Consider the following 27,291-nt stretch of genomic DNA (forward strand, 5'->3'; position numbering starts at 1 on the left):
CCCGCCCCCTGCCACACGTGCTGGGCTCCTTATTTATTTATTTATTATTGCTCTATCTTCTTGCCGCGTTTTTTCCATTAAGGTGGCGTGGATGCAACCGATAAGATCGGTCCCCAGAGATGGGACAAAGGGGCTGCCATCGGCTCGAGGGCTGGTCATATCCTGCCCGAGAGGGCCGAGCGGGCCTGACATGAGGTGCGATGCTATCGCTGGGCCTCATTGTGCCTTGTGACGGGGAGGGGGCCCTTCCTGCTTTGGCCCCCTCCCTGGCCAGCCCAGGACAGACAGCCCCCTCCAGACGGACTTGTCTGTGTCCATCCTTCCTCAGCCTCCACCCACCATGGGCACTGAGCGCCTCGGGCAGGTGGGCTGATGCAGCCATCCCGGTCTCCACGGGGCCCGGCCCAGCGAGCCCACCTGCACCAGCCACTCGGGCTGGCGCCACCCCTGCCCTGATCGGTGCTGCCTGCTCCTGGCTTGACTCAGCAGTTCAGTTTTGAGGAATTTACCACAGAAAAACAATCAGCGTGGACAGGGCTGGGGTGGCAGGGATGGTCACGGAGGCCGTGTTGAAGACAGTAAGCTGTTTATTATTTTCTTTTTGCTGGCCTGCAAAATTTCTGCAAATGATTCTAAGAGAAGCAATTCCACCTGGCTGTCCCCACTGCTCTGCCCCAGTGTACATCTCCTCGTGAGCACGTGGGTGGGTCTGACACACCAACACCAAAGCCCGGTACCAGCAGATCCAGGGTAACGTCGGGACAGCCCCATAACCCCCTGCCACCTTCCCCAGTCCCTGAGCCTTTCCTGATTCTGCCAAAATGGACCTGGCCCCACTCCAGGGCCCAGGGCTGCCACAGCTCCACCCCTGAGGCCCAGGGCCCTTCCTGGGTCCCAGAGGCACATGCTGTCACCTCGTCAGATGAGACGGGGGGGTTGTGGAGGTGGGAGCAGGCACCGGGCTGCCGAGGCACAGACCGGCCATGGGCACCGACTGAACACGGGGCAGACTTCGAGATCTGGGGCCCAGCAGGGGCCCTGAGGGTTCCCGAGCAGGGTGCCGCAGGACGGAGCTGTGTCTGGGTGGGGAGCAGCCTGCGCCCACTTCAGGCCAGAGGCAGGGCTCTCTCTCTGTCCTCCAAGCCTCCTTGCCCCTCTTCCCCAGGTCCCTGCCTGTCACTGTTCCTCCCTGCCGCCCCCTCGAGGGGCATGAAGGACAGAGCACTGGACGGGGGTCAGGGCCTGGGTTCGCACTCAGTCAGCCACCCCACGGTGTGGCCAGGTCTTCTCTGACCTTTGGTCTCCTCGCCTCTGAAGGGGGAGATAACCACCTCCTGTGGCATGGGGCAATTTGAGAAATGAGCGGATCAGCCGTGAAAGCAGGTGTCTGCTGGACCCACACAGCCCAGTGAGCACGCACAGCTATTGTAGGAGGGCAGCTTTAGCAATTCCCAGGGCTCGCCTCCTACTGGGTTGTGCCCCGGGAACCCCGGTGCAGGGGCCCGGGTGCCCTGGTTAGAGCCGTACCCGCCCTAGGCCTCAGCCTCCCCTCCCACATCTCGACGCCTCCTCTGTGGGAGGGTCGGACCAGAGCTGCTCAGTGCCCATAAAGGCGGAACGATTCTAGGCTTAGAGAGGGTCTGAGCACCAGCAGGTACTCGGGGACTGTCACTTTTTCTGGAAGGATCTTTGCCTGCCCTAGGCAGGTGGTGGCGGTAATGTGATATTCTTTGGTGGGCACCTTGCAGGCTGGCGTAGGAGGGACTCACCTGCGGCTGGGGACCTGCACCCTTGCGACCATCAGGCCTCTGCCCAGACCCTTGCCCGCCCTCACACCTGCCATTCTTGCCCATGGACAGGAGAGATGGTCCTGAGAGGGCCAGGGAGCATCGCAGACCCCTCGGCCACAGCCCGGCCCGGCACAGGGAGCAGTGTGGGCTGGCCGGTCCCAGCCGAGGGGCGGCGCATTGAGGCTGGGTGGGAAGGAAGGGCTGTCGGTGGTGTTAGCACCTGGAAAACGGGGGGCAGGGGCCAGGCTCTCAGGCCGATAAAAGCCAGATAAGCTGTTTGCAGAGGAGGCATTTTCTTTACCTTATCACACATCCTGCTTCCAGCCTGCCTGCCAGAACAAGGCAGGGCTGGGGAGGGCCCGGGACCCCCACCCCTATTCTCAGGCCTCAGGGTCTCCCAAGTCCAAAATACCAGGGCCCAGGAGCTGATGGGGTCTCTCCCCACTTCACAGGTGGGAAGACCGAGGCCCAGAAATCCAGGGCGTTTAGCTTTTTGAGAAGACTGGAGAGACCACGAGCCCTCGGGCTTCACGGTGCCCTGGAAGCAGTGGCTCTCAGGCTCCGTGGGCAGAGGAGGCGCCACCCGGGGTGAGGAGCAGGGGAGGGCCTGTCGGAGATCTCCGCACAGGGCCGGGCCGAGCTGTGGGCCCCGCACACAGGCCTCACCACCCACTCTGTGGCTCCGCCTGCCAGTTCAGCTGCTGACAGCTGTGCCTGGAGCGGGCCGTGTCTGGGTGGCACACAGAGCTGCAGCAGCCCCACCAAGACCTCCTGAGACCTGTCTGAGCCGCCCACAGGGTCTCAGTGGGGCACTGATAGGTCCGAGCCTGGCCCAGGCGGCAGCCAAAGCCTCGCTCCATGCCGGCCCCGCAGACCCCACCTCCTTTAGGACCACCCCCCACCGGAACAGGCCCCTGGGCCATCCTGTGGGTCCGGGTGGGGGAGCCGGGCCCCACCCTGTGCTGCAAGCTGTTCCCAGGCAGTCCCAGCTCCGCCATTAGTCGGGGCCAGGGTTCAACCCGATAAAGATGGGCTGTTGTCAGACGATCAATAATCCCCAGCCACAGGGAGAGAAGTTCCCAGGAGCCAGCTGGCAGTGGGGGGGTGCGCCGGGGCTGGGGGCTTCAGCCACAGGCCCCTACCTGCCCGCTCCTCTGGGCTGGCCTGTGGACCATCCACGGTGCACCCAGGCCCAGGGGGCAGCCCGCTGTCACCCTCCCTGCCACCCCCAGTGGGGAGACTGGGGCTCCGTGGGGAGGCTCTAGGCCTTTGTGCGTCTCCCAGGGGTCGGGAGAGGGCGCCTCCTGCCAGGAGGCAGTCACAGAAGCAGACGAGGACACGGGCCTAGTGCCCCTCCCAGGCCCACAGGACCGGCTGCCCCGTCTCCCAGGACTGTGGCCTGTGAGCTGGGCTGGGCTGCCACCGTCCTCAGACAGGTGCTCTCTGGGAACTGTGGGCGGGCGGGGCCTGCAGGACACAGCCGTCGCTGGCCCTGGCCCGAGGGGCTGACATTCTAGCGGAGACTGGGTTAATGAAACACCTCCACCCAAGGTGGGCGCCCAGGCACAGCCGACGTGGGGTGGGGCCGACAGCCCCAGTGGTCGCACGGGGGACTCAGGCACAGTGAGGTCCCAGACAACACGTCCAGGGCACTGTGGCAGCGCTATGCCTGCGCCTCTGGCCGCATGGAGCCGGTCAAGGTGCTGCCCTGCCAGACCCCTCTGCCACCATCTACACCCCCTCATGGTGCGGCCGCTGAGCAGAGCTGGGTGGGAGAGGGGAGCTGGAGCCCCACGCCCTGCCGGGTGGGCGGGCACAAGGCACTGCGCCCACATCTGCTGGACAGAGGCCCGTGGGCTCCAGGCAGACATGGCCCACCTTCCAGGAGAGCTGCAGAGGAGCCGGGCTCTGAGCTCCGGGACCTCTCCAAACCAGCCAGCAGTGCATGGCCCAGAGGAAACTCCTCAGGAAGGAAGGTTCTGGGCTTGAAGCTCTTGGGAAACAACCTCAAATGAGGAGGAAGCCCCCTGAGGGAGGATGCAGGTTCTGCAGCCCCACCTGGGGGGATGGGCACTCTGAGGAGGGGTGCCAGCAGCGTCTGGGCCCCCACAACCAGGCCTGAAGCCAGTGGGGGCCACTCTGGGCAGTGGGCAGAGAAGCTGGACACTCCCCCAGGCGGTGGAGGGCCTGCTGAGGCCTCTTGCGGGGGGCCAGGGGGTCCCTAGGAGTTTCCTCTTCTCTGACTTCCCCATCGGTGACCTGGGCACTGCTCTGGGTCCGTCACATCTCTGGCACTGGGCACTTAATAACATAAAACAACAGAACAACTGGACAGAGGCTAGGCCCTGTGGCCGGACCCCAGAATGGGCGTCTTCTCGGGAGAGGCAGTCGCCATCCTGGGGGCAGCAGCTGGCCCTGGGCGTATATGGGCAGTGGCCCTGCAGGAACCAAAGCCTGGCTCTGCCACGGTGTCCGGCTTCCCCCGCGAGGCCAGAGATGCCAGACTATGTGGAATCTGACTGCGAAGGGCAGTAGCTGGTCCAGTTTCCACACGCATCCTCACCTTCAAGTTCCCCTGCTCCTTTGCCACCTCTCCCAGATTCTGGCCCTCCTGCAGGGGCCTGGGCTCTCTGAGGGGCTCCGTGGGATGCCCAGGCCAGAGGCAGGGTGGAAACCTCACCCCAGGCTCCCGAGAGCCACTAGTCCGCTGAGCCCTCTGTCAGCTTTGCTCCTTAGCAGGGGTGTGTGCGTGGCTCCCTCACTCTTGCCTCACCCAGTGGGAGCTGTACCCCCTTCCTGTGCCACCCGCCCGGCTGTCACATTATTCCTTCCGTCTCGGCCACGCCAACTGCTGCGGGGACTGTTTCCTTCCCCAGTCAGCTCAGTGGCTCCCACTTTGAAATGGGGACAGGACTGCACTTAGGGCCTGGAGAGTCCAACTGCCGGACACACCAGGCTAGCTGTGAGGACATGCTGCCTAGGCCGGGGTCATGCGTCTGAGGCCAGAAGGACGTGGGCTTTACCCTCCCCTGCCACTTGCTGACCACGTAACCTCAGACAATCTCCTCACCTCTCTGAGCTTTGCTCTCCTCGGCTGGCAGAGAGTAGGGGACACAGATCCCACATTCACTCCCAAAGCTTTTTTAGCTGCATTCTCTCAGCACTTTGTCCCTACCGTCCACAGTTGGGACCCTGAGGCCTAAGATGAGGCAGGACCTATCCTAAGGTGCCACGGCCACTGGCAACATCCAGGGCTGGAATCAAGCCCTGCCCCTTTTTGTTCCCTGAGGTGGCGTTCAGGTATGGCTTGATCCAGAGGACTTGCTGGCTGGCTGGAGCCCCAGGGCTCTGGGTTTCCTGTTCCTGGGACCACAGGTCACACAGGCATGTCTGCTTTCTCTGTGCTTTGGATCAGCTCGAAGGATGGCACCAAACCTGCCAGCAGCCAGCTGGGAGGCTGGGGGAAACCAGCCCAATGGGAGAAGCTGCACACAGCTTCCACAGCAGTGCAGACCTGGGGAGAGGCAGCGCCTGGACCTCACTGGTTCCCCCAGGCAAAGCCCCACAGCCTAATTCACGCTCCTGTGCAAAGGTCTTCCTCCTCAGCCCATCCCCAGTCTGGGCCTTGTTGCCCAGACTGTACATGGGGAGCAAACACGGGCCGAGTGGGTGGGGGATGGTCCCAGAAACTGACGGGAACTTGCCCCCCATCCCCCCAGCCACTTCTCCCCAGGCCCAGATCTCCCCACTCCAGCCAGTTCAGGAGGGTCACATACGAGCAGGGCCATGACAGCCACAGAGCAAACCCTCCCCTCCAAGCCCAGAGGCTCCATGACCGCAGGGCAGAAGGGATGGTGACCAACCATAGGCCTTGGGTGTCCAGACAGGCTCCCCAGCCCCCACCCTGGTTGGGCTCTGAACACCCACCTCAAAATACCTGCCCAGGAGATGGCCTTCCATGCCTGCCCATGGTCCCTGCCTGGCGTATCCATGTGACCAGGGCAGCTCCCAAACCCCTAATGTGCCAGGGCCTGGGATGCCCGCCGTCGACTCAGAGGTGAGGTCTGGGGGTCACGTGGTGCCTCCCTGAGCTGCCCTGAAGCCCTGTCACCGCCGAGGAAAGGCCCTGGTGTCATCTGCTTTAGGGGTGCGGAACCCGAGGGGCTGGAAGCCTGGCCAAGGCAGTAGAAGGCCTGCTGCTCAGCGCCAACCCCCACGGCCCCCATGGGCCGTCCTTGAGGGCTCCTGCTGGGTGCCAGGTCCTGCTCTTCACATGCCACAGTCTGTGTTACTTCATCTCGCAATGAGCTGTGAGGCAGGGGCTCCGACCCATATCTCACCCAAGAGGAAACCGAGTTCTGGGAGTTTCCGGCTGGCAGGCGGTGGTGGCAGGATTCTTGGGGCCAGGAGGGGCTATACATCAGCCCCTTAGCAGTTGGGGTAATAGGAGTCAGCCCCCACCACCTCACCTCAAGGCAGCTCAGTCCCAGAAGGGCAGGACCGGGGGCAGTTGCTGAAGCTGAGAAAGGACATTCGGACCCTGGAGGGCAGTGGTCACGTGGAGCACGAGGAGGAGCCACCTAGCCTCCCTGTCCTTTGAGGCCTCGGCTACCACCCAGCTCACAGCTTTCCCGGGCAGGAGGGTGCAGTTGGAGGCCAGACCTGAGAGCCGGTGCTCTTGGGCAAGTCCACCCTCAGCGAGATCAGCAGAGCCCTGATGTTCCAGGCAGGGGGGTGCGGAGGCGCGAGGGGGTCCGAGGGTGCGAGGGCTTGCCACTGTAGGAGGCACCAGGCAGGGGGACAGAGGGGCCACCTGCCCTGCTGGCTGCCACCGGCCCTGATCTGCTGTGTCACCTCGAGAGAGTCCCTAGCCCTCTCTGGGCCTGGTTCCCACCTTGGTGAGGCACGTTTTGGAAGTGCACGGTCTCGGCCACCCAGCCTCCTACCCTGCCCCACTCCGGGCCCTTGCCCGTGGAGACTTCTAGAACCCTGCCAGGGCAGGGCCTGCCCACCCCTGGGGTTTTCCTTCTCTCCCACCTTTTCTCCCCCTTTTCTGTGACTTTTATCAAAGGCAAACAGCATGATCCCGGAGATAGGGCCGCTCTGACAAGCCGAGGCCAGCTGGTCCACGGGAGCCACGGGGCGGGGCCGGGCGGAGCGATGGGCCGATTAGATAGGAGGGTGCTGGCAGCGACCCCAGGGTGGGCGCCCACATGCTGACCCCGGGGCCCACCATCAGGGCGGGGCTCGTGGGGCGCCTGGACTTTGTGCTCTGGAGGCCACCGGCCATGAGCGCAAACAGAGCCTGCCCCTGGGAGGAGGAGCCCGCCCCCAGCTCAGTGCCGCTCCTGCCAACCGCAGCGCTGGCCATCGCTCAGGGAAGGAGCCCGGGGCCCTGGGGGCTCTGGTGAGCCGGCCGGATGGCTGCAGCCTGGATCTTCCGTCAGAAAGGGGCTGGGCTGGGCTGGGCTGAGGGACGGCAGCCCCTGCTGTGTGACCTTGAGCAAGTTGCTCAGCTCTCTGAGCCGCTGCTGTGGGATAGGGAGGGAGAACTGGAACCTCCTCACTGGAGGCCACCGGGGGCTGCAAGGTGTGGGGCAGAGCTGGGGCAGCTCTCCCCAGGACGCCAGGGGCAGGAGGGCAGTGGCCCCGCTGACTGACACGCTGCCTTTACCCTCCCTGCTGCCAGCCCAGCAGGTAAACTGAGGCGCAGCCTGTTGATTCCAAGCCACCTGCTCCACCGGGCTCCCCAGCATGGGTCCTGAGCCTGGCCTGGGGTGGCAACACAGCCCTGCCTCCTTCCTGTCCCCTCAGGACGCCATTTGAGGGTTTTGAGACCTAAATAGACATTTAAACCATATAAATATGCAAAGGCTGAATTTTCTCATCTGGTTCCTCGCAGGTGCTTGGGGTGCGAAATTGAATCCTGGCTCAGTATGTTTGTTCTGGAAATAACATGTGCGGGGTGGGGGGTCAGGGGGGGTTGCTCGAATGAATTGGTCTTTGTCCTGACGCTGGCCTTTGGTGATGGTCTGACCGCCTGGGGGTCTACCCAGGCAGCACAGGGCCTGCCCCTCCCCAGAGGAGATGGGGCGCAGATGGGGAGACCAAGGACAGAGCAGGAGGTCAGCCGGGGCTCAGAAGGGCCGGGAGGGGCCCGCCACCCACCCACCCAGCAACATGCCCCTCCCCTCCTCTCTGCAGCCAGCCCCCTGCCTTAGGAGGCCCCAGCTAGAGCTCGGCTGGGGCTCTGGTCCACACCCGCCTCCATCTCTGTACACTGGGAGAGCTCACTTCAGCGTGGCAGGGAGGAATCCCTGCACACTGTGGTAGGCACTTGGCTAAGGCTTAATAAGTGGGGCCAGGAACTTTGTTAGCATCGTGAGTCCTTGGAGCAGATGGCATTGCCCCCCCCAACAGAGGGGACAGAGGCCAAGGCCGACAGGGCCAGGAGGACCTGGCTGGAGCTGACATCTCTCTGTGCCCATCGCCTAAGCTGCTCTGGACACACCAGTTGCAGGAGGCTGCCACAGAGGACACCTCCGTCTGGAAGCCTACTGTGACTGGCCCACCATCATTACTGCCACTGCCCATGTTTTCCTGGGACCCCCAAAGGCAGAGTCTGTGCCCCCCACCCCAGGTGCCCGCACGGGGTCTGTGACCCAGTGAGCACTGAGCCAGAAGCCCAGAGACCTAGGCTCCCATCCCACCTGCAGCCCAAGCTCAGGTTGTGGCTTGGGGCACAGGTTTCCTGCCGGTGTGCTTGGGAGCTGAGTGTCCTCTGGCTTAATAGAGGCTGTTTAAAAATAGCTCTGTCTTCCTGCCTGTCACTCTCCCTGCCAGCTCCACCCCCAGCCTGGCATCTCTTATCCTTTAGCCCCATGCCCTCCTTCATTTATGCCTTCATTTGTTCTCAGCCTTGAACTGAGCCCTCGTGAAGTATCCAGTCTGCCAGGAGTAGGTGGCCCACCTACTCCCACTTTGCTGATGTGATTTCATTCCTGATTGGGAGAGGGTCTCTGCTAGGTTCAAACTGGGCTTTGTTAATACTGCTGACCCTGTTTCAGCTATGCAAGGGGTTGGGCAGGAACTGTTTGTTAGAAATTGGTTATCTGAGCAGATGGATGTTGAACGTCACCAGGGCCACAATGGACAGTTGCACACGTTGTGCACTGCAAAGAGGCGCTGGGTGAGCCAGGGCTGAGGTCCAGCCGTATTCCCTTCACTGAGCCAGGCACCTGCCATGGCCTTGCATTCACCCATAGGGTGTGCCTTTTCCAATGCACAGCCCCTCAGAAACGGTGCCCCACCCCCAGCCAGGGAGGCTGGTTGTCCTGGTGACCATTGCCTGGCCCCCAGCCAGGTCCCTGGACTCCCCCAGTTTCCCAGGTATTGCCCAGCCCCCAGTAAGCCCTGAGCAGTGGGCTCTGCCCCAGGACATGCGGAACGGCTGCCTTTATCAGGAGCCGGCCCTGTCTCTGGCAGTGCGTGATACCCAGAAAACGGCGTGGCTGCCCTGGGAAACACCAGCCATGCTGTTATCTGGGAGGCTCGGCCTGCTAGCCCAGGGGCTCCGATTAGGCAGTGCAGCCGTTTGCCTGCAGGTGCACGCGTGGGCTGGGTTGGGGGCCCACTGGCCCTGCCCCTCCTCTGGCTCCCCAGGTGACACGGGCCTGCTGCCCCCTCCCCCAGCTCCACTGCGCCCCCAAGTCTGGGTGGGACGCAGCCCACACGTGGGAAGACCTCTGAGTTCCAAGTTCCTCCTGTGGAAAGGCAGACACTGACCTCAGACAGAGGGCATCGTCTCTTAATGGGGAGCCTCGAGCCCAACAAGGCCAGAAACAGGCTCCTTCATGAATGTTCTGGACACTGACGGGAAAATAGGTGAAAACAGAGAGTCCAGACCACTGTCACTGCTTATCTGCGGCCCCAGCAGGAGAGCTGAAGCCCAGAGAGGGGCCCGGGCATCCCTTGCACAGGCCTGAGTGCATGCCAGCCCATGCGGCTTGGGCGTGTCTGCTCGTCCAGCGGGTGTGGGCCATGCGTCAGGACTCTGGACGCCTCCCCCTGGAGCCCGCCCTGAGTGGGAGCAGACAGGGCAGCACACACGCTCAGCCCGCAGTGGGCTTCCCGCCAGCCTCGGGGGCAGAGCCCAGGCCCACCAGGTAGCTGGACAGACAGATGCACAAACGAGCACCCAGTGAGCTTGCCTGCAGGCAGCCTCTTCCTCCCTCACCCATGCCCACCCCGAGGTCCAGCCCCACGGGGAATCAGAAACCCAGGCACACCCAGGACTCGAGGGGCTAGGAGCCCAGGCTGCCATCTAGTGCCATGCAGCCTGGGCTCAGGTCCTGGAGCCCCAGTCCCCACTGCTTGGCCTCGGCTCCCTCAGCTGTACAGGAGGCATAAGGAGATGGCCAGTGCCATAGGGCCCTTTGAGCAGGAATGGGTGACTTTATGCTGGCTGGGCCAACTTCTGTCCCTGGTGATGGGCCCTATTGGGCCAGGGAAGCAGGCAGCCCATGCACAGGGCCCTGGGCAGGACCCGGGCGTCCTGGGTGGGCTGGCGGGGGCTATGGCCCTCGTGGGCGGGCCCCTACCCTGCTCCCCGTGGGGCTGATAAAGGGGCGCCGGCTGCCTTGGCCTCGTCCTGGTCCCCTGCCATCTTATCTGCCCTGGGGAAGACAAGGACCCAGTTAGAACATTTTAGCTGAGCCTCCTGGTGTATTTACACGTTATCTGTGCCATTAGGCCGGCAGTTATCTGATAATCAGGCCCATTAAGGCCACAGCCTGCCTGATTGGGGCTCCAGGAAGTGGGGCTGCCACAGCAGCCCTGCTCAGGAACGGCCAGGACATGTGAGGCCGGTATGGGCCCAAGCAGCCTAGGTGGCACCCACGGCACAAGGTGGCCCAACCTTCCTGGGCAGAGGCCATGTGGCCTAGAGAGGGACCGCCCTCTGAGGGCATGGCCACCACCGGCCCTTTGTCCAGCGAGGACACCGAGGCTTGGGGGTGTTGCGGGGGCGGTCACTTCCAGGCATGTGTCTCTCAGGGCGGCCCTGACAGATCTGCACAACCTTGATGCCTTAAAACATCAGAAATCTGCTCTTGGTTGTGGAGCCAGAAGTCCCAAATCCAGGTGGGGTGGGGCCGCGCTGCTCCTCAGCCTCCAGGGAGGGTCCCCCAGCCTCTCCCAGTTCTGGGGGCCCAGGTGCAGCTTCCCAGCTTTACCCTGCAGTGTCTGTTCCCATCTTCCATCTTCCCCACGTCTTTTTGTCTGTGTGTCTCAGAAGGGTATTTGTCATTGGATTTAAGGCTCACTGGATAATCCAAAATGGTCTTATCTCGAGATCTCAACGTAATTACTTCTATAAAGACACTTTTCCAAAGAAGGACAATTTGTAGGTTCTGGGTGGATGCACCTTTTGGGGGCCACCACTCAACCCACGACAGAAGGTCATGTGGATTGTGCAGTGAGATCAGCCTGAACTCGGAGCCCCGCTGCAGGCCCCGGCCACCCCAGGTCCCGACCCCGTGGGGGTGACTGTCCCAGGGGCTCACAGCAGAGGCCCGTCTGTGCCTGTGGGAGTCCAGCAGCAGATGCCGCTCCCTGCCCTGCCCCAAGGGCCACGCCAGGCCACAGCGGCAGAGCTGGGAGGGCCCCCAGCCACGGCAGGTAGCCGCAGTCCTCGAGCACCCTGCACCCTCAGCTAGAGGCTCCACAAGAGCCAAGGCCCACAGAGCGAGCAGAGGTCCCTCGGGGTGGGCGGGGGTAGCAGCCGGCCTGTCCCTGCCAGAGGTCACCTGGCTCCATCTGTGCACCCGGGCATGGACAGGCCTGCCACTGCCACCAGGGCTGCCGGAGGCACATGGCCCTGGCATGTTAGTGTGTTCCCCCAGCCTCTCCCCCACCTGCTCAAATCCAGCTGCCGGCTCCCCTCATATGAACTGTGTGGCCCCCTGGCCCCTGGGGCAGCCCCTTCTCTGCCCTACAGCCCTGGGGGCTCCTGGGGCATGGGGGCTGCGCAGGTGGGTGGCCCCACACAGGGACGGGCCGGGTGACCCCCACCGCCGGACCTCATGCTTCCGATGTCTCTCCTTGCAGACGAGTTGGAGCTGCAGCTGCAGGACGGGCAGAGGCGTGTGCGGGCTCGACGCAGCCTCGCCGAGGGTCTGTCCTGGGGCCCATTCCGCGGGAGCATCCGGAGCGGAGCCTCGTCCCCCGGGCAGGTGGAAATGGTAAGGAGCCTCGACCCCTGCCAGCTCGCCTGCCAGCTGCAGCCAGGGCACCGTGTGGCCCAGGGCACAGACCCCTTCAGCCCCCAAGCCAGGCCTGAGGTGTTGGGGGAGGGCAGGGAAGAGTTACCTACCTGGGAATGCCAGGAAGGCTTCCTGGAAGAGGTGATGAGGGGACTGTGGGTCCTCAGGTGACACAGGGAGCTTCCTGGTGGGGGTGTCCTTTAAGCAAGCCCATAATGGATGAGTAGAAGTTGGAGAGGTGGCAGAGAAGGGCATTCCAGGGGAGCGGGCAACAAAGAGTCGATCGGTGGGGCTGGACTGGCACCCCCAGTGGCAGGTGAGGTGGTGTTCTGGGCACTTGGGTGTGGCTGCAGCAGACGGTGAGAGGTTGTTTCACTGCTGTCCCTGTGGGTCCTGATGACAGGGAGAGGGTGCCGTCAGGGCCCTCCCGCACTTGCTCATCGCCCTCTGTAACTAAGGAGCCCCACCTGGGACATGTTGCCCAAAGGCAGCATCCTCCCACTGGACGTGAGCACCACGGCCCTCCTCCGTCTCAGGGCTACTGCTGAGCTGCCTTCTGTTTATGGCACGTCAGCCTGGCACCCTCCTGCAGGCTCCTTTAAAAATACATTCCAGTTAAGAAAGAACATCGTTCTATAGGAAACAATAAGCATGGGTAGTGGACTGGGCAGCATGTGGTGTGATGGGGACCAGGAGGGCCTGTGCATGACCCGTGTTCAGAAAATGCCTCCTCGGAGACCAGGCAGCACAAGAGATTGGTCCCCTCAAGCCCAGGCTTAGGCTCCCCAAATGTGCTGGGGCAATCATGGTCTTTTCTGACTCCTGAGGTGGCATTCAGGGGTAGCTTGATCCAGGGTACACGCTGGCTGGCGGGTGCCCTGTGGTGCTGGATCTCCTGGCCCCGAGGCCCCAGGCATGGGCCTGACAGGCCTCTGTGTAGTCAGCAGCAGAGCCAGGCCTGTAGGGATGAGGCTTCCGCTGCACAGAGGCCAAATGCTACCGTGACAACGCTAACCAGCCTGGAGGGCAGAGCCTCCATTTCTCAGATGTGGAAACCAGGGCCCAGCACCTTGGCCTGCAGCAGCATCCGTGGGGCTGCTCAGGAGCCACAGGCAGAATCCCCAGCTTCGGGCCCTCAGACCAGCGCTCACATCCCACCCCCACTCCCGTGTGCAGTAAAACCGGCGCTGTGGGTCATGCCGAGGCAGGTTCCCTGGGCTCGCATCTGCACCTCACAAGGCTGGGAGGCCTCCCAGGGTCTATGGGCTGCCCGCACCACGTATCCCAGCTGAGCAGCCAGGCTCGGAGGGGTGGGCGCTTACACAGGCAGGGGGCTGGCCAGGATCACAGGAGCCCACCTTTGTGGCTGGGCTGTCCCCACAGGGTAGGGTGTGGATCTGGGGTCTGCCTCGTGGCCATTTTGCTGTGTGCCCCCAGGCAGGCTCCTGGAGTCCCTGAGCCTGTTTCTGCAGCCTTTGGACACTTTAGGGGAAACCCTGAGAGCGCTTGAGGCCTGAGCCTTGTAGACCCCACAGAGGAGAGGGTGCTCATCTGAGATGGGGAAGCCGGGGCCTCCCGCCTGCTGCTGATCGAGGCCACAGGGGGTGGCCCAGCAGGCATGATGGCCAGCAGCCCTGAGGGGGGATGAGCCTCCTGTCCTGTGGCCCCGGGCAGGGGGTGGCTCCAGGGTGGGTCTGGCTCCACTGCGGGATGGAGGTGGTGGGGTTGCAGCCGTTTCTGGAGGTGTGCAGGCAGCAGTGACCCTTCAGAGGGCGGGCTGCTGGGTGGGGGCAGCTGGGGGCTGGAAGGGGGGCCAGGTGGGCGAGGAGCTCCGTGACACTGGCCTCTAGACTGACTGGACAACAGCCACGGCTGAGGGCTGGGGTCCTCGGTGTTCTGAGCAGGTCCTGCACCTCCTCTGCTGCCCCTTCGGGGGACAGTCAGCCCCTGGCAAGATGGACAGGCGTGTGCATCTTGTCCACTCATGCACACACACTGCTGAACTGTCCTCACACATGGCCCCACCCTCTGGGGGTACTTGTCCCCATTTTACAGATGAGGAAGCCGATGCTCCAAGAACTTGAGGGACTTGGCCATCAGCAGGGTCAGATAGCAGAGGGAGAGTCGGACGGTCTCTGCCAGCCCCCGGAGCCCCTGCAGACTCCCTAGGTACAGGCTGGGGACTGGACACTGTGCCAGCCCCAGGGTCCCGGCCCATCCCGCCTGGCCCGCCCGCCCTCCCCCCACCCGCCTGCAGACTTCTCTCCAGGATTTTGTCCTCCTTGGGCCTGGGGCGCAGGTCAGCCTGGGGAGACTTGGCGTGCGGTCAGAAAGCCTCTCCAGGCAGAGATAATGTCCGAGGCGCGCCAGAGAGGCCAGGGCCTTGGAGGGAGGAAGGAGCCTCGCCTGCTCTTCCCTGCAGTTTGATCTCCTGCAGAATTAGATCCCTGATTAACCCTTATCTCCCCAGCAGGCGCCGAGTGTCCAGACACACCGTAAAAGATGATTGATTTCTTAAAGATACGTGCGCCTTTCCGATACTTCATTTATTGTCTAAATATTTTTACTAACATTTCAGCGGGCCCCTTGTCGAGCTCAGCTGATGGGTCCCAGTTCTCTCCCCCAGCACCTCCTGCCCCAGTGCGTCCTATCAGCCACGAGGCAGTTTGTCTCTGCTGTTTAGAGGGAGGCGGAGAGGGCGCCATGGGGTATGGTGACCCTTCCCACTGGCTGGGGGGTGCTTGCAGGCAGGAATCAGGTGGTTTCACCCACAGTCCCCACACACGGGACCCTGGGGGCGGGAGCCCCAGGAAGGAAGGACAGCACAGAGCCTGGCCAGGGTTCCACAGTCAGTGCCAGCAGCACCAGTCTGCTTTGTGACCTCCAGCAGGTCCCCCTCTGATCCAGCTTGCCGTCAAATACAGAAGAAATGCTCAGGATGGGTGGGTGGGTGATGATGGGTGTGTGGGATGGAGGGGTGGGTGGGTGGATGGACAGCAGGTGGTGGACGGAGAAGCCACACTGGCAGAGGAGGCCACGCAGACCCGGGTCTGGTCCCGTGCGCACAGTCGCTTCTCGCGCCCTCGGCCCCTTGTTCACCTCTGTGAGACTCAGTGTCTCTCCTGTGAAACAGGTTCTTCACAGGGTCTGGGAGAGACGAAAGGAACAAAGGCAGAAATGCCGTTGCCTCCGGTGAGGGGCACAGACCGAGCTGTGAGGACGACCTGGGGGCCCCGGGCAGAGCCCACCCCGGGCCTGCCACAGTCCAAGCCCTGACCTCCTGTGAACCTGCCCCACAGTGACCTGGGGGAGCCCAGGCAGCTCCCCAACCTTCTGCAGGGCCGCCTAGCTCCCTGGGCCGCCCCACGTGCACCCCAGAACAGGGCCCCCACCGTCCGTCGGTGCTGACCCATGAGATGCATGGCAAGGTTTGGGAACAGCCTCAGATAAAGTTGTCACAACGGATGCGGTGGAGATAGGGTTTCTGATGGTTATCAGCGGGCACAGAATCCAGACACCGGCCTCTTTGTTGGGGGAAACAAGGAGCGTTCTCAGATGCACCCGGAGAATTTAAAGTGGCCCCCGTTATCCCAGCCCTGGGTGGGGCTGGCCTGGAGCCAGGAGGGAGAGACAAACCACCCTGGGGGGCTGCAGGCAGGGCAGAGGGAGGGGCTTCTTGCCGACCCCAGACATGGCCTGTCCAGAGCCAGCTGGACTCAGATGGGGCACCAAGCCTGGCGCTGCCCCTGAAGGGAGGCGGCACACGCATCCATGGTAGTTTTGGCAGAAGGGCCTGGTGGGGGAGCTATAAACAGCAACTTCCAGGCTTGCCTGTTGCCCACGGGCTGAGCAGGGCCAGGAAGGGGGCCCCTGCGCCTTCACCTGAGAAAAGGGCTTCAGTTCCAGGGCTACTCAGAGTTGGGGAGAAAGAAAAAAAGCAGGGAAAAAAAGTAAATCACCAGGCAGCCTGGCGCTGTGTCAGCCCCTCCACAGGGGAAGCAGAGAGTCTGCTACTGACCAACATCCTCAGCTTCCGGGGGGGCAGAGAGGTGGGCTGTGGGCTGTCTCCTGCAGGGTGAGGTGCTGGCTCGGGGCTCACCTGTGGGCACTGCCCCCAGTCTCAGAGGCAGCTGGGCAGGTTGGCACTCCCCCCGGAAGCCAGAGGGTGGGGAGGCCCTCACACCCTCGGGACCATGTGCAGGCATGTGTGGCCCTGCAGACTGACAGGGGGTCTAGAGACGTTGGCCTCCCGGTCTCCAGCCCCGCTGTGGAAGGGGGGGCACTCGTCCCACAGTGCCCCTTCCTCCCACCAGCTCTCACAGACGGCAGTGCCCCCAGCCCGCGTAGGGCAGCCACCATGAGGGCACCCGGTCACCAGCGGGGGGGGGGACATGGCGCCACCGCCTGCGCCCGGACCGTGTGCAGAGTGGGGGGTTCTGCAGCGTCAGCAGAGCCGCGCGAGTGTTTTTATCATGCGCGAACATGCCGCTCCCAAGAGTGATAAGAATTAAACCGACCAGGCGGCTGTCAGTCTGTTTGAGGGTTTAGAAATACTGGGATGAATAATTAGATTTCATATCGTTACTGCCGCGCTCATCAGAGGATCAGGCAGATTAATTTTTTCACCTTCCTCCTCACATTAATATTCATTAGGGACTCGGGGAGGCCCCGGCCTCCCCCTGGCTGCAAGCTGCTGGCCCAGGTCACCTGTGTCTGGGACACAGCAGTCACCAGCCACCTGCCACCGAGCCACCCCACCAGTGCCTCTTTGCCCCCCAACCTGTCTCCAGCCGCAGCCTGGATAGAAACCTCTGAGCCAGCAGGGACCCCGTCAGAATCGCTGGGCATCTGTTACAAGCAGGGTCCTTGGCAGAGATGCTGCCGCAGGGTGACACAGGTCAGCTATTGGCTTGGTGCCCCAGCAACACCAGCCTCCCGAGCCCAGGAACAGGGCCCCTGCCTGCTGTGTCAGGCTGGCCAAGGGGAGGGGAAAAGCTAGGTGGGGGGTCTTCTTCCTGGTCCCTGGGTGGGGGGAACTGAGTTGCAGGGAGATGGGTGTGACCTGCCCTGCATGCAGGTAGCAGGATGAACACCTAGGTCCTGGCCGCACCTCCAAAAGGGCATCACCCACTTGCAGAGACGCCCAGGAGCAGGGGAGGCAGGCATGGTGCAAGGATGGCATATCCTACCTCAGGGCTGGGCTCTCCTGGCCCACAGGCCACGCGGCTGCTCTGTTGGCCAGGGTGCCCCGACCTTGCTGGGTCCCGGAGTCTGTCCCAGGATGGGGATGAGAGGGCAGAGGCGGTCAGAGTCGGGGAGGCCCAGCTCTATGTGGGTCCTGGGCAGCAAGCAAAACCCTGAAAAGTGCTGTGGGCTCAGGCCTGGTTGGGGGTGCCTGGAACCCATCAGAGGATGCCCCACATGCCATCGTCTGCCTGGCTGTCCCACCCTGGTCCACTGCCACTTATGTCCCAGGGGTCCACAAAGCCACCGCCATCCAGGTGGCAGCATTTCCAGCAAGTGACACTGGCTCTTCAGCTAATAGTCCAGCTGTACAAATTTCTGAGCAAAAGGCATTAAGTTGAGCAAAACAGAAAAGTGCCCATGTGGCATGTGCACTGTGCCTTTCCAGGCAGAAAAACCAGCCCGGAGCTGGGGTGCAGCCGTCACCCCAGACCCAGGGCACAGCAGGGCCGCGGTTCTAACACCACCCTGCAGCCCACACAGGTCTGGGTGTCTGGCCAGGGATCCCGGGGCACTGAGGGGGTCTGCAGGTGGCCCTGCCCCGCCCGGCCCCAGGCTGCCAGCCCCTCTGCGGGCTGAGCCCAGAGGACTCCTTCTTCCTGGGTGCGCCAGGGGCAGCTCCAGATGGTGCTGGGGACAGAGCACAGCTGGGTGGGGTGGTGCTGGTGCGAGCCGCCCCTCCCACCCCCATGCCTTGGCGTCCTCCCCTACGAGATGGGTGGCAGCAAGCAAGCTGAACAGGGCCTGACCCCACATGCCCACAGGGGCTCAGCTGCTGGGCCCCGCAGCAGGGGAGGAGCCCCACCACAGGGGAGGACGTGGAGGTCCCTTCTGGGGAGACACCACCCCCTCCCAGCCCATCTCGGCCTCCACCACAGCTCGGTTTGGAGGCCTCTGGGGGCCTGTGCGGGAGAAGCCTGCACCAGCCCAGCCCTTTGCTCCCGGTGGACCGTGCCGGAGAGCCCGGAGGGGAAGGGGAGGCAAAAATGAACTGGGTGCAAATCCCCACTCCGCTGCCAGCTGTGTGACCTTGAGCAAATTGCTTGACCCCTCTGGGCATCTTGTTTCCAAGGGAACCCCTTGTCCGACCATGGAAGGTGGGGACTCCCTGCTGCATCTGGCCACCCTCTGGGCAGGCCCTCAGGCACCCCTGCATGTGCCCCCTGGGGATCCCCGGTGCTCTTCCCTGTCTGAAGGCACCACCGTGTCCTTGCTGACCCCATTCCCTTCCTACCCACCGAGCCAGGCCCTGGCCCTGCTGCTGGAGGACGAGGCCTGCTGGCTGAGGACGCTGCCCCAGGCCCTGACGGAGGCTGAAGCCAGCGCGGAGATCTACAGGAAGGGTTGGTGTCATGGAGCTTCCAGGAGGCGGGGGTCGCTGGCTGTTCCTGGGCTGCCCTTCAAGGGAAAACAGTGGGCTGGGCCGAGGGGCCAGGGAACCCGGCAGCCACACCCCTGCACCCTCATTAAAGCCCAGCTGGGGCCCAACAGTCAGCTGGGGGATGAGGCAGCCGGTCTCAGCCGGCGTGGCTTCTCTTCCTGGGCCCAGGCAAGGACTGCTCCCTGGTGCCACCAGGGATGGCAGAGGGACCCAGGGCCCTGCACCAGCAGGCTCGCTGCAAGAAGAATCAGGAGGGCCAGCTTCCTAGCTGTGGGGCCTGGGCCACGTCCCCTCACCTTCTGGGGCCCTGTTTCTTTGCGAGGCCTGGGGAAGAGCTTGGCCAGGCCCCGGTGCTCACTCAAAGCAGCCCCTGCCTCCTCTATCTCCCCGTACATCCTAGAAGGGGCCCTGCAGGGAGGCCCTGGGAGGGCCAGAGAGCAGGAAAGAGGTCCTCACCCCATTATAGACAAGGAGGCTCCGGTCCAAGGGGTGGATGTGGTGACAGCCACGCGGCAACTTCTACAGCCAAGTGAGGGCCACCCACCACAGCATAGCTACCCAGGAGAGAGGGCTGTGCCCCCTGGTGACAGGAAATCCACCCCATTCCCCTGCAAGGGGCTCTATTTTGCTAGAACATTCTGGGGGTACCTTCCTCACATCCCCTCCTGAGCACATATGGCTCAACGCCCCTGATGGAGGCGGAGCCTGACAGTGGCTCTCATTTCAGGAGAGTCAAAGGTCACTGGGGGCCTCGGGATCCCAGGGTGGGTGCAGAGGGTACCCTGAGCTCAGCATCTAGGGACCTGGGCTTTCCGTCCTGCCCTGCCGTCCACTGCGTGACCGGGGTCAGCACAGCACCTGTGTGCCTCAGGTTCCCCCTCCGTGGGGCAGCCCCTCCTTCCCACCAAGGGATGCTCCAGGGACACTGAGCACAGCCAGAGGAACCAGCGTGCCTGGTGTGGCAGTGAGCGGCCAGCCGTGGATCTGCACACCCAGCAAGGGCAGGGGCTGGCTGGCGCTGCCCGGCCCCCCTTCCCGCTGGCCTGGGCAGCAGGGCTGCAGCCAGCTGAGTCTGCGCAGGCAGGCGAGGGGCCTTGGGGCACTGACATTAGCGTGGCAGCCTCGGCATGGGGCCTTGAGGTGGTCCAGGGCCTCCTGTTGGCCAAGGCTGCCCCCTGCAGGCCACCGCAGGAACAGCCGCACCCCGCGGAGTTGCGGGGGGCTTGGATGGCGCTGGCCACGGTTCCCCAGGCACCCTGAGCGCGTCCCACGCGCCACCCTCTCTGGGAAATGGGCAGCAGTGTGGGCTGCCCTTGAGGCCCTCCTGCTTGGGCACAGGGCAGGGAGGTCCGGGAACCACCCAGTTGCCCCATGGAGGCAGGATGGCTGCCAAGGAAGCCGGAAGTCACAGCTGTGACCCAGGGCTGGCCACTCCCTGCCCTTGGCCCCATCCCCCACTGCCGGCTTCAAAACCTTTATCCGGGTGGGGCGGCCCTGAGGGGTCAGAGGGATGAGGTGGTGGTCTTCCCAGGGTGGCAGTGGTGAGCCGGGCTGCCGGCCCTGCCGTCACGGGTGCCTCACCCTGCAGATGAAGCCCTCTGGTGCAGGCTCACCAAGCCGGTGCCCGCAGGCGGACTGCTGAGCACACTCCTCGTGGCTGAGCCCCACGATGCCCCCCGCCACCCCGCAAAGGAGTCCTCGGAGTCCACGCACCCAGCCCCCACCCACAGCGACATCCAGCTCCTGCCCCAGCAGGCCGGCATGGCGTCCATCCTGGCCACCGCGGTCATCAACAGTGAGTGCCCGGCCACCCAGCCTGGGGCAGCGCCAGTGCAGCCCCACGGGACTGCACGGGGGGCCCAGAGCTCAAGGCCCATAAAGGCCTGTTACCACTGGCATCCAAGCAGAGGAGAGGTGCACCGTGGGGCTCAAAAGTGGGGTTGTAGGAGGGGGACGAGGGGCAGAGGGTTGCCAGCTGCAGCCAGTACATGAGCAAGGGCAGTTGGGCCTGTGAATGCCAACGGGAAGCCTGGAGGGGGCCACCGGGGACAGGGTGGCCATGTGCCCCTGGCTCGAGCACACATGGGGGAGGCCCAGGAGGCAGGCACAGCCTGACCCCGTGCCCTCCCGGGGACAGCAGGGTGGGCGGAGCACATTTCTCAGCCTCGCATTTCCAACAGGCGCCCCGCAGGGAATGTTGAGTGGCAGCCTGGCCCCTGCCCACCAGACACCAGTGCCACCCCCACCTCCCGGCTGTGACTGCCTAAACATCTCTAGACAGGCCGGGCATCCCCCGGGGGCAAAGGCATCACCCTGGTGAGACACCTGGAGTAGAAAGGTTTTCTGCCACCCACTTCCCACCTCAGCGCTCAGCCTCAGGACCCCTCTGAGCCAGCAACAGGGTTCGCCTGCCCCGCAGATACGCTGCTGACACCACACTGAGCCAGTCGGTCAGTCCGGGCACCGAGGTCGCCAAAGTGGGGCCCACCACTCAGAGGCACAGGTGACCTTCTGGCCGGGTGGCCGCAGCCTTGGGCATGGGTACACCCCACCAAGGACGTGGTGACATGGTCAGATGGTGGCAGGGCCTTCGTCAACGGGGGTGCTCAGGAAAGCCACTCACACAGGACGACATGCTCTCCAGGAAGCACCGATGGCTGCGGGGCGAGGCAGCAGGAAGCCCGCAGGGGGCAGATCTCCCCCAGTGGTGCCAGGAAGGGCCTGGGTGTGGTCCCATTGTTTTAAAATCACCCTGGCTGCTAGGTGGTAACAGTAAGGTTGCAAAACTGGCAGAAAAGTGAGCTTTCAGAACAAGTTCAATGTGATGACGGCTTGACAGAGGTGGAGACAGAGGTGGGGCTTCGGCATGTCGTCTGGGTGGACATCCACCCCAGGCAGGCGGGAAGAGCCCGCCACGAGCATGCTGGCCCCAAGATGCCTGTCAGACACTAAAGTGGGACCTCAGAGGCTGGGGGCACGTGTTGGGGCCACACAGGCCCCCAGGGAGAGACGGGACCTGCAGATGCTCCAGTCAGGGGGCAGGAAGAGCCCAGGGCAGTGGGATCCACTGTGTCCTGGCTGTGGCTGGTCTGAGGGCAGAGGAATGCCCACTGAACTGGGCGGCGTGGAGGTCACCGTGACCCTGACCACAGTGGTTGTGCTGAGCGAGCCGGGAGTGAGAAGCAAGCCCCTCAGGCGTGCGGTGCTGGGACCCAGCTGAGGCTGGTGCACTTCTGCAGGGGTGGAAATGACCCGGGGAGAGAGACTCTGGTGACAGTGGGAGGCAGGGGACAAACCACAGATATGAGGTCCACCCCTGGTGCCCACGGGGAGGGGCTGGGCCACTGCCCTGCAGAACGCCAGTGCTGCCAGGGGGAAGAGGGCAGCAGTGAACTAATGGGGTCCTGCCCACATATGGAGGTGTCAGGGGAGAAAGGAGCCTGGGAAAGCCCTTCAGAGACCCAGGGCAGGGAGGTGCATCTGCAGGGAGCCAGAGACTCGCCCTGGGGAGTGGCGCCTGGGCTATGGTCGAGTCCTGGGGACCCAGCCTGCCAGGGCCGCCTCCCACCTCCTGTCTGGGCTGCTCCAGCAGAGGCTGCAGGCACACCCACGTGCTGGGAGGCTTTCCTTCCCTTCATCCTAGGCTTCCACCTCAGTGCCTCGCCCCAAGCTGCCCTGTCCCCAGGGCACTGCCACGGTTGGTGGATGTCTTGTTCACACATCCAGGGCCTGCGGCCTGGGTGCACTGGAAGGGCCTTAAGAACTGGAGCGCATCAGCCATACCGGCTTACTTCTTGAGACTTCTCCACCCTGGGCCTCGGTGTTTCCCAACTATGAGATGGGGGCAATGGTAATACCGGGCATTTATGCAGGTCACCTGGGCTGCACCCACCCAGGACTTGGCCTTTGGTCAGCTCAGAATGGCAGGACCATGACCATCCTCACTAAGATTCAGGGCTGTGGCCGGGGCTCCAGTGGCCATCCAGTGCTGACCGTGCAGACAGAAAAGCAGACCCACCAGTATGCCCGGCGGGTGCCGATTCCAGCTCAGGTCTCGGCTGACAGACAACAGAGCTGCCCTGAGGCCCCTGAGGAAGGGAACTTGGGAAACATATGTAAACACAGAAAGGGATTTGAGCCAGGAAAGCTGCAGGTGCAATGGCATGGAGTGTGGCCACCTCACCAGACAGGTGCCTCAGCTCCTTGGGAGGCAAAGGTGGCAACCTGGAGGCTCCTGGGGTGGAGAAGAACCAGAGACCCGGGACCAGCCTCAGAGGAGCCGCCGGGTGGAACATGTCCCACCTGCAGTCATGGAAACCAGGGGGCACTCTGGTCCCTGAATGAGACGCCCAAAGCCCAGCTCAGGAGTCCAGGCCCCCCAGTTCCACCTAAAGCTCCAGGAACAGAGCAAGCCCTCCCCCGTCCCGAGCCAAGGGGCAGCTGGCCGCAGAGCAGCAGCAGAGACGAACAGACCGTTCCTTGACATTTTGCTATAAAGACACAGAGAACTGGCGAAGCACCCATTACACAGACCCTCGTCAGCTGGCAGGACCACTACTGCAATCCAAACTCCTATAAACTGGAAAGGTAGAGGCAGTCCGTGTGGGGTAAATTTGGTCAGCTCAGCAAACCCCACCATGCAGTCAGGGAAGCACCCGGGTAGGGGGCCCAGGAGAAACAGGGCAGCTCTACCTCCGAGCTCCTGCCCCGCCCGCCCAAGGCTGCGCACAGCCATGCTTACCCCGGGCACTCGGCACATAGTCCCATGCCATGCCTCACCCCTACTTAGTCACACACACAGCCACATCACAGACACCCGCTGTGCCCCTGCAGACGGTCACTAGTGTGTCCACACTCCGGGGGACACCCCTGAGGCCCCAGCATCTTGCAGGGCTCCCTGTTGGGAGGCAGCATGGGGGCTGCCCTGTGGGGTTGCTAGGGCTCCACCCGTGTGGTCCCGTGCATCCTAGAGACCCAGGAGTTTAAAGGGCCAAATGAAAGGGGGGTAGTGACAGGGCAAAGGCCCCAGCCTCCTCACTCCTCAAGGTGGAGGCCAGCAGGGCAGCCAGGGCACAAGCTCATGTTTCCAAGGGGCCCGGGGCTTGCCTGGGCTGCAGGACGCCCCCCTCTAATGCTGGGATGCCCCACTCAGGCTGCGCCCGCCTCTCGACCCACAGAAGACGTCTTCCCCTGCAAGGACTGCGGGATCTGGTACCGGAGTGAGCGGAACCTGCAAGCCCACCTCCTCTACTACTGTGCCAGCCGGCAGAGTGCCGGCTCTCCTGCCGCAGTGGCTGCCGACGAGAAGCCCAAAGAAACCTACCCCAACGAGCGCGTCTGCCCCTTCCCCCAGTGCCGCAAAAGCTGTCCCAGCGCCAGCTCCCTGGAGATCCACATGCGCAGCCACAGCGGTGAGGCCCCAGGACCCCCACCACCCTCTGTAATAGCGTGTGTCCCCACTGGCGCACCCAGCCCCGGGTTGCACACGGTGCCCCAGTGTGCCTACATGGTCAGCCTGCCACATCGCACGGGCTCCCAGAGCACGTGGCCCACCTTAGCCATCTGGACGGCCAGCTGGGCTCCCAGAGCAGGCCCCTCACTCAGCCCTGTGTCCCAGGAGAACGCCCCTTCATGTGTCTGATCTGCCTGTCGGCTTTCACCACCAAGGCCAACTGTGAGCGGCACCTCAAGGTCCACACGGACACTCTGAGTGGTAGGTGGGGGCAGGGAAGTGGGCGGCACAAGGGGTGGGTCTGCAGGGCTATCCCACAGCCCTGATACCACAGCTGGCCCGCAGGTGTCTGCCACAGCTGTGGCTTCATCTCCACCACGAGGGACATTCTCTACAGCCACCTGGTGACCCGCCACATGGTCTGCCAGCCAGGCTCCAAGGCTGACATCTACTCACCAGGGACCGGGCACCCAGCTGCCAAGCTGCCCCCAGGTGAGCCCCTGAGGACTGGGAAGCGAGGGGGCTGGACCACCAGGCAGCAGGGCTGAATTCCACCCTGGCTCTCTACCTCCTCTGCCCAGCCCAGCTCCCCGTTCACATCCCCTCTTACCCCAGGTCTGGCCCAGGCAGGTCCTGCTCCAGCCCCTAAGTGTGGCCCCTGGGGTCTCCCTGCAGACAGTCTGGCCAGCTTCCAGCAGCACACCGCCCTGCCCGGCGCCCTGGCCTCCGCTGACACGGCCCTGGCACCCAACCCATCGCCAGGACTGGACAAGAAGGCCCAGGCAGAGGCCACCAACGGAGAGACCAGAACGGCCGCCCAGAACGGCGGCGGCAGCGAGCCGCCCGCGGCCCCCAGGAGCATCAAGGCAGAGCCTGCGGATGAGCCCGAGCTCGGGCCCGTAGCCCGGTCGCGGACGCCGTCGCCGCGCAGCCCTGGCCCTGCCCGGGTGAAGACGGAGCCGTCCAGCCCCTCTCCAGGGAGCCCTGGAACGGGCGAGCAGGGCGCTCTCTTCCTGCCGCAGCTCCCCGCCGCGCCCCCTGCCTCGGAGATCCTGGCCAAGATGTGCGAGCTGGTGCACGGCCGGCTGCACACGAGCGCGGGGGAGCCGGCCGGCCTCTTCGCGGGCGCCCCCAAGGGTGCCACGTGCTTCGAGTGCGACATCACCTTCAATAACGTCAACAACTTCTACGTGCACAAGCGCCTCTACTGCTCCGGCCGCCGGCCGCCCGACGACGCGCCCCCCGCGCGCAGGCCCAAGGCGCCCCCCGCCCCACCGCGCGCGCCCCCCGCGCCGCCGCCCAAAGAGGCCGACGCGAGCTCGTCGCCGGGGCCCGGGGCGAGCGAGGACGAGGCGGGGCGCGGGGCGGGGGGCGCGACCACGCCGGAGGCCGAGCCGGGCGGCCGGGGCAGCGAGGACAGCCCGAGCCCGAGCAGCGGGGCGGACGAGGATGAGGACCCCCGCCGGACGCTGTGCGAGGCCTGCAACATCCGCTTCAGCCGCCACGAGACCTACACGGTGCACAAGCGCTACTACTGCGCCTCGCGCCACGACCCGCCGCCGCGCCGGCCCGCGCCCGCCGGAACCCCCGGGACGCCCGCGTCCGCCGCGCCACCCGTCCGCACGCGCAGGCGCCGCAAGCTCCACGAGCTGCCCGCGGCCGGGTCCGCCCCGCCCCTGGCGCCAGGCCCCGCCCCGGCCGCGGCTGGGCCCGCCCCCGTGCCCCTCGCGTCAGCGTCTCCGCGGCCCGGAAGCGGAAGCGGCCCCGACGCCGCCGACGGCCCCATCGACTTGAGTAAAAAGCCGCGGCGCCAGGCGCCCGGCCCCGCGCCCCTGCCGGCCCTGGCCGACTACCACGAGTGCACGGCCTGCCGCGTGAGCTTCCACAGCCTCGAGGCCTACCTGGCGCACAAGAAGTTCTCGTGCCCCGCCGCGCCGCGCCACCTGCGCCCCGCCCCCGAGGACGCTCCCGCCGTCGCGTGCCCCTACTGCCCCCCGAACGGCCTGGTCCGCGGCGACCTGGTCGAGCACTTCCGCCTCGCGCACGGCCTGCTGCTGGGAAAGCCTCCGCCGGATGCCCGGACGCCCTCGCCTGCCGCCCCCCGCGACGGCCTCAATGGCCAGGAGCCGCCCTCCGGCGCAGACCACGGCAGCCCATCGCCCGAGGCCGCGCCGCCGCCCCCTTCCCACTCGGACAAGGGCGCGCTGGCCACGGCGCCCCAAGGCAACCACAGGCACTGCCGCCTGTGCAACATCAAGTTCAGCAGCCTGTCCACCTTCATCGCCCACAAGAAGTATTACTGTTCCTCGCACGCGGCCGAGCACGTGAAGTGAGCGCCGCCACACTACAGACCGACCGGCTGCTTCACACCCCGCCGCTCCCGGCAGAGACCGGCTGCTGGGAACCGCACCAAGCACCGGCGCGCAGGGGCGGCGCCCGCTTGGACCCTCGGCACTTAATAAAGAAGTTCAGTTTGATGAGCACAGTAGTGGAGCAGCCTCGTTTTCTGAGCAGAGGGCCCCCGCTAGTTGGGGGCGCACGGGGCGGGAACTTGGGCACTCCGCACACCCAGCACCCAGAGACGCACCTTCACCGTACGCACAGGCCACCGCAGTCCCTAGTGACCAGGCCACCTGCCAGACTCACCGTTAGTGGCCACAGGTCAGTCTGATGCACAGCATAAACTGGTAACCACTCCCTGCCAGCTGCTCTGGACCCACTTGGGCACGGGGAGCAGGCACTGCCCTTCCTGACCCACTGCTTCCTCCAGGATCTTACCAGAACCTCTTTTTTGGCCCCCATGGGAAGGGCTTAATCCTACAGCCTTCCCACCCTGCTCAGTCCTGGAGGCTGGCTGCCACCTGCCTGGTCGCAGACCATTGAGGATTCCAGGCATGGGAGAATCCTGGGGAGGATGAAGCCCAGCCCTGTGCTTGCCAAGATGGGTATGGGGAGGAGAGAGAATGGGCAGCTGATGGCATCAGGGAAGGTAGACAGTGGCAGGACACCACAGCCCACAGCAATCCCTGGGACCAGAGAAGCCAGATCCTGACCTGGGGATAGCACAGCTGCAGTAAGTTTGAGGGACGGGGTTACCCCAAACCCAGCCTGCCTTGCTGGCACTGTGGGGGCTGCATTTGCCCCAGCCAGACCAGGACGATG

The 27,291-nt window shown here is 64.2% G+C and overlaps 1 protein-coding gene across 3 annotated transcripts in view; it reads left to right on the plus strand.

Annotated features, from left to right (window-relative positions):
• The window catches only part of ZFPM1 (zinc finger protein, FOG family member 1), a 65,108-nt gene extending 38,498 nt beyond the window's left edge, over positions 1 to 26,610 (plus strand). For all 3 annotated transcript variants that reach the window (XM_036924220.2, XM_057492972.1, XM_036924222.2), the window contains 7 exons: positions 11,898 to 12,031; positions 18,543 to 18,639; positions 20,266 to 20,472; positions 23,855 to 24,088; positions 24,295 to 24,390; positions 24,475 to 24,621; positions 24,805 to 26,610. In XM_036924220.2, the coding sequence (XP_036780115.2) occupies positions 11,898 to 12,031; positions 18,543 to 18,639; positions 20,266 to 20,472; positions 23,855 to 24,088; positions 24,295 to 24,390; positions 24,475 to 24,621; positions 24,805 to 26,462 (2,573 nt within the window). In that variant the 3' untranslated portion in view covers positions 26,463 to 26,610. The remainder of the gene's footprint in view (positions 1 to 11,897; positions 12,032 to 18,542; positions 18,640 to 20,265; positions 20,473 to 23,854; positions 24,089 to 24,294; positions 24,391 to 24,474; positions 24,622 to 24,804) is intronic.
• Positions 26,611 to 27,291: the final 681 nt, after the last annotated feature.

The sequence above is a fragment of the Manis pentadactyla genome, chromosome 15 (genome assembly GCF_030020395.1).
Source record: "Manis pentadactyla isolate mManPen7 chromosome 15, mManPen7.hap1, whole genome shotgun sequence".
Lineage (NCBI taxonomy): Eukaryota > Metazoa > Chordata > Mammalia > Pholidota > Manidae > Manis > Manis pentadactyla.